Source organism: Orycteropus afer, unplaced genomic scaffold (assembly GCF_000298275.1).
Source record: "Orycteropus afer afer isolate SDZICR_OR568_19922 unplaced genomic scaffold, OryAfe1.0 scaffold00476, whole genome shotgun sequence".
Taxonomy (NCBI): domain Eukaryota; kingdom Metazoa; phylum Chordata; class Mammalia; order Tubulidentata; family Orycteropodidae; genus Orycteropus; species Orycteropus afer.
The window spans coordinates 1,404,353-1,410,386 of record NW_006922063.1 but is presented as its reverse complement, the minus strand read 5'-3'; the positions used below and the strand labels follow the sequence as shown (position 1 = coordinate 1,410,386).

The 6,034-nt window shown below is 47.4% G+C and overlaps 1 protein-coding gene across 1 annotated transcript in view; it reads right to left on the bottom strand.

Moving 5' to 3' along the window:
* PROSER3 (proline and serine rich 3) overlaps window positions 1-4,640 on the bottom strand; it is a 12,241-nt gene extending 7,601 nt beyond the window's left edge. Inside the window, exons 1-6 of the mRNA XM_042782819.1 lie at window positions 4,548-4,640; window positions 4,040-4,241; window positions 1,952-2,079; window positions 1,758-1,858; window positions 851-933; window positions 613-749 (exon numbers count right to left, since the gene is read on the bottom strand). Coding sequence (XP_042638753.1) covers window positions 613-749; window positions 851-933; window positions 1,758-1,858; window positions 1,952-2,079; window positions 4,040-4,095 — 505 coding nt within the window. The 5' untranslated portion in view covers window positions 4,096-4,241; window positions 4,548-4,640. The remainder of the gene's footprint in view (window positions 1-612; window positions 750-850; window positions 934-1,757; window positions 1,859-1,951; window positions 2,080-4,039; window positions 4,242-4,547) is intronic.
* Window positions 4,641-6,034: the final 1,394 nt, after the last annotated feature.

The following is a 6,034-nucleotide window of genomic DNA, read 5'->3' as shown; positions in this document are numbered from 1 at the left end:
CATGAGACAAAGTATATGTGAACTGCTGTATGGAAAGTGAATTTGTTCTGTAAATCTTCACCCAAATCACAATAAAAAAAAGGGGGGGGGAAGTACCAGATTAATTTGGAATGTTGTGACTATAAATTGCCTATTCAAAAAAATGTTAAAGAAATAACGTTTTTTCGTGTATAACTATGTATGTTAAAATGAAAACATTTTCAAGGTGAAGAATATTGTCCTATGTGAACAATAACAAAATATTTATATAGTCACAGTTATGAATATAATGGTTATAAATGTGAACTCTGGAAACAGAATGCTTGAATTCCGGTTCTGACTGTCACTCAGGCTGTGTGACCTTAATAAATTATCTAAAGTCTGGGGGAAAAAAAAAAAAGATTTACTGCCTCAGAAACCCAGTGAGGGCTGCTATGCGTCAGAATCAGCTCACCGGCAGAGGGTTTGGTGTTTTGGTTTTGGTTAACACCCATAAAAGGGGAGAACAAATATTATCCTCGTTTTACAGCCAGGGAAATGAGACCCAGAGAGGTCCAAGGTTATACAACTGGTAAGTAGCAGTACCAGGATTCACATCCAGGTTTCCCTTATTCCTTGATTTCCAGTACTTACCCGGTGCTCTGGGGCCAGAGTCCTTGCTGGTGTCAGGGGTGAAGGTCACAGAGAAGGGTGAGAGGCCATCAGAGGTGGTGGGGAATGAGGAACTGCTTCTGTCACTGGGGCTGAGGGAGGAGGAGATGGAGGCCTTGCTGCAGGGAGAACGTAGAAATGAGGTAACAGAGATCTAGAGGGAGTGGGCTGGGCCTGGAGCTGCAGGAGTGGGGAGGACGTTACAGGCTGGGGGAGGCACCTGCGTTTGAGCAGCCTATCAGCTCGGCTCTGTAGGCTCAGGGTCTCCAAGTCCAGCAGGGGTGAGTCCCATGTGTTGAGGCTCTGTGGGGTGAGAGGAGTCAGGCCTCACTCTAGAAGCTGCTGGAAAAAGAACTCTAGATGGCCTGAAGTGCAGGTCTGCATCCCACCTGGTACCCTCACATGTGGTCTCTGTGGATCTACACTCCTCATGTGCAGTCATTGCTGTTTGAAGAGTTAACTCTACTTCCCTGACTAGGCCTGGTCAATCACAATATTCTCTCCTTTGGCCTCAAGAATGAGCCAATGATGTTTATGCACAGGGAGACAGCTCAGGGGGCAGGAGTGCATGGAGGGATGGACACAGGGAAGAGGTCACTATCAGGAGGAAGTGGGAGGGGAGCTGTTTCATTGGGGTAAATTGTAGTCAATGTCATGAGACAAAGTGTATGTGAACTGCTGTATGGAAAGTGAATTTGCTCTGTAAACTTTCACTCAAATCACAGTTAAAAAAATAAATAAAAAAGAATGAGCCAATGAGAATGAGCCCTGGGGGGGGGGGCGGGGGTTATTGGAAAAGCCTCCCCTTTCTATGGAGCAGCTAAGGCGGGACGTGAATGTTGAGAGCCAATGGGAAACATCTTGGCTGCTACAAGGTGAAAGCCTACTTGAGATTGCACTCAAGAAAGAGGAACACAGAGCTAAGAGAGTCAGGTTCCTGCCAACATTGTTCTTACACCTCCATCAAGCTATGCCCAGAAGCATCAATTTTTAGATTTCTCACTTGCATTAGCCAACAATTTCTCCGTTTTGTTTAAGCTTCCTTGAGCTGGAGATTGGCTCAGATTTTATCCTTGGGCTGATGCTGTCAGTTCAGCCAGATAGGGAAGGGTGGAAGAAAATGTTACCTGGTTTCTCTCCTGAAGGAGGTCCACAGCCTGGGATGTGCTGGCTACCTTGGCGGTGCTAGGTCTTCTTTCTTGTTTACTGGCCCCTGCTGAGAAGCCCCCTAATGAATTAGGGAGGCCCAAGAGGAAAGGGCCTCTAGGGGTACTAATCAGGAAAGATTTTAGGCCAGGAGGTGATGTCACTAGGCAGGTACCTGCTGCAAGCTGACTGATGTGATCTGGAGACTCAGTCCTCAGCCACCAAAAGTCAGCTGAGGTTAGGCCTGCAGGTTGGCGCTCCTCTCGGCTTGTGGGCTGAGCCTGACGGAACCGGTTTATGTACCTATGAGCATCAAGGGATGGGAGATGAGTGGGGTGCGGAGAGCTAAATAGTAACAGCCAATGTTTATCAAACATCAAGGCTACATTTCCCAGGTGCCCTTTTCACCTGTAGTCAGGTTCTGACCAACAGGGTGTGAGGAGACGTGATCCTGGAAAGTGCATGTGGTTGGGAGCCATTTTGGTCCATGAAAGTAAGGAGTACAGAATAGGGATGGCAGAGCAACAAGACAGAAGGAGCCTGTGTCCCAGACTCCTTACCTAGGGCTGCCATACCAGCCCTGGTTGCTTTGGTCTGAACTATTAAGTGAGGAGAAATAAATTCTACCTTGGTTAAAAAAAAAAAAAAAAAAAGCTCACTGCCATCGAGTCAATTTTGACTCACAGTGACCCCCTTTGGGCTTCTGAAGCAGTAAATCTTTATGGAAGTAGATCGCCTAGTCTTCCTTCTGCGGAGTGGCTGGTGGGTGTGAACCACCAACCTTCTGGTTAGCAGTCAGACGTCTTAGGCACTATGCCACCAGAGCTCCTTCTACCTTGGTGTGATAGTTGGAGCTGTCTGTCAACTTGGCTGGACCACAATTCTGTGTGGTTTAAGCAGTTGTGATGTGGCTACTCCCATGACGGGATCAGATGAATATGTTTTGAGCAGCCAATCCATTGAAAGGGAGTTTCCCTAGGGGTGTGGCCTGCTTCCAGTGTATTTATGGACATCCTGGGAAAAGAGACACTCTTCTGTGGATCAGGATTCTGCTGTGCTGCCTACAACTGTCCGTGAGTGAACAATCCACCATTTGGCCTGGAGATCTTGGATTCGTCATTTGTTGGAGTCAACAGCCAGTATACTGCCTGCCAACCTTGACCTCCTCAGCCCCTGCAGCTGTAAGAGTCGGGAGAAGCCTCCAGCTTGATGTGGAAAAGCCTCCAGCTTGACGTTTGATCCAAGAACTTTGGACTTGCCAGCTTCTATAAGTGTGTGAGCCATTTTCCTAAGATAAATTTCTCTTTCTATAAGCTTTACTGGTTTTTGTTTCTCTAGAGAACCCAGTCTAACACACTTGGTTAAGCCACAATTAATCTGAGACTCTTTGTTACAGCAGTTGAACCTATATCCTACAAATCAAAGTGCCATTATGTGACCAGCACTGTTATGCTGTTGTTGTTGTTAGGTGCTGCTGAATCGGTTTTGACTCATAGTGACCCTATTTAAACAGAACAAAATACTGTCTTGTCCTGTGTCTTGTCCTGTGATTCACAATCATTGCATGCTTAAGCCCGTCATTGAATCCATCTTGCTGAGAATTCTCCCTTTTCTCGCTGACTTGACCAAGCATGATATCGTTCTCCAGGGACTGGTCCCTTCTGACAACATGACTGAAGTATGAGCGATGAAGTCTGGCTATTCTTGTTTCTAAGGAGCTTTATGGCTGTACTTCTTCCTGGCACTGCTATAGATTCTTTACATACAGTAATTCATTGAAAGCTCAAAATAGCCCAAGGATACAGGTGCTATTACTATGCCCCAATTTACAGATGAAGATGCTGAAACCATAATCATACAGATAGTAGGGGAGAGAGCTACACTTTGAACCCAGGCAGTCTAGCTCCAGAGCTAAGCTCTTAATAACACACAAGAAGTGCCAGGTCTTTTAAGAGTGTTGCAAAAACAGCTCTGGTGGTGATGATTCTCATGGGATGCCTGTCATCCTCTAAGGAGCTCTGGTGGTGTAGTGCCTAAGGCACTAGACTGCTAACCAGAAGGCTGGAGGTTCAAACCCACCAGCCGCTCCTCGGAGGAAGGCTGGGCACTCTACTTCCGTAGTGATACTACCTTGGAAACCCAAGGAGGGGTCGCTATGAGTCAGAGCCAACTTCACGATAATGCGGTTTTTTTTTTTTTTTTTTTTTTTTGTGCCATCCTCTAACCCACACTTTCCCTTTCCCCCAGGGCTGCTAGGACTTACTTTGCCACCACGGAGTCCCGGCTGTCTATTGGGGCCGGTGGTGGAGAAACTCCCATCTGTCCCTCTGTGGTGTTGAGTGGGGAAGGGGTCCCTGAGCTGGATGGCCAGGACTCCACAAACAGCTCAGGGGATTGGGAACTGTGGCTAGAGCCTTGGGAAGTGCTGGGGGTCTGGATCTCTGGGACCAGGATGGCTTCAAGGCCTACAACAGGGAGGAGACAGGAAAAAGTGAGGTCTGAGGGGTCATTACTACAGAGGAATGAAGACACACATGAAGTCTCAGTTCAGGGGGAAAAGCCACACCTTGCAATGAAAACAACCCAGAGTGATGGGAACTGTGATGGGGGAACAGGCAGTAGAGGGCTGGACAAGGGCAGAGCCACGGGCAGGGAAGAGGATTCTCTCTTAACCTCTTACCTCCGTCTCTCATCCCACGTCTTCCTTCCATTTAACCTTCACTCCCTTGCTACTGGGTTGGAGCACAGCATATTCTGTGGGGTGTCCTTACCTTGGGGTACCAGTTTTGGCTTTGGGATGGCTAGTAGTGGCTCTGACCCAGGATACCATCCCCAAAGGGGCTGTCTTGAATGAAGAAAATTGGCAGGCTGCAAGGGAAGAGTGGAGGTGGTCTGCCAAGGCGGGAAGCTTAATTGCTGTAGCCATAGAGGGAGAGAAGTAGGATCAAACTACAATTCCCATGGATCCTTGGAAGGGATGGGTTATAATTCCCATGATGCACTGCTGCACATTCAAAATAAAGATACTGGAGGCACCATTCCCAAGAGTCCCAAATGCTAGCCCTTGGGTTCTCAACCCTGGATCCAGTCTGTTGTGCCCTATGCCTTGGAGTCGATTCCAACTCATAGTGACCCTATATGACAGAATAGAACTGCCCCATAGGGTTTCCTAGGCTGTAATCTCTATGGGAGAGGAGCCCGGGTAGCACAGTGGTTAAGCACTTGGCTGCTAACCAACAGTTGGGTGGTTCAAACTCACCAGCTGCTCTGTGGAAGGAAGATGGGGCAATCTACTTCTGAAAAGATTTATGGTGCTCACAACCCCATGGGGGTCCCTAGGAATTGGAATTGACTTGATGGCAGTGGGTTTGGTTTTTGGTTTATGCTTCAATAAAGGTTTACAGCCTTGGAAACCCTATGAGGCAGTTCTATTTGTCCTATAAGGTCGCTGAGATGGTTTTTGGAATCTTTCAGGGAGTAGATTTCCAGGTCATGCAGGCTAGTGTTTAGCCATTGTACCACCAGGGCTCCTTCCAGATCCAGTCTAGAACAGGCTTTTAAAAAATGCAGACGTGTGGTCTCCACCCCAGACCTATAGAACCAGAATATCTGAAGTAGGGGCTAGACATTCATCTTTTTGCAGCATCCCAGGTGATTCTGAAGTACAGTCCTTGTTAAGAACTACTGCTAGAGCATATCCCTGACGTTTCCCATAAGTGCTTGGGGCATCATGAAATAGAAAAATATTGATGGATTACAGTCCACACAAGGAGCCCTGCTGGTGCACTGGATAAGCCATCAGTCACTAACCGGAAGGTCTGAAATTTGAATCCATCAGCCACTCCCGAAGGAAATAGATGGCAGTAAGTAAAAATTACATCCTTGGAAATCGTATGGGGGTAGTTCTACTGCCCTATAGGGTCGCTATGAGTCTGAATGGACTCAGACAACGGGGTTTGGACAATCTTCGTGAGTCGCTGAAGCTAGAAAATTAAAAGACTTCACTACCCATGGGTGTCTGGGGAAATGTCAAAAGAAAGAAACTTAATTGCCTAGATGCCCTTGGACATCCTTAGAGGAAAGTTTTGGGGACCACTAAGAGAGCTGACAGGAGCTCTGGTAGCATAGTGGCTAAAGCACTTGACTGCTAACCAGAAGGTTGGCGGTTCAAACCCATCAGCCACTCCTCGGAAGGAAGGTTGGGCAATCCTACTTCCGTAGTGATACTGCCTCGGAAACCCAAGGAGGGGTCGCTATG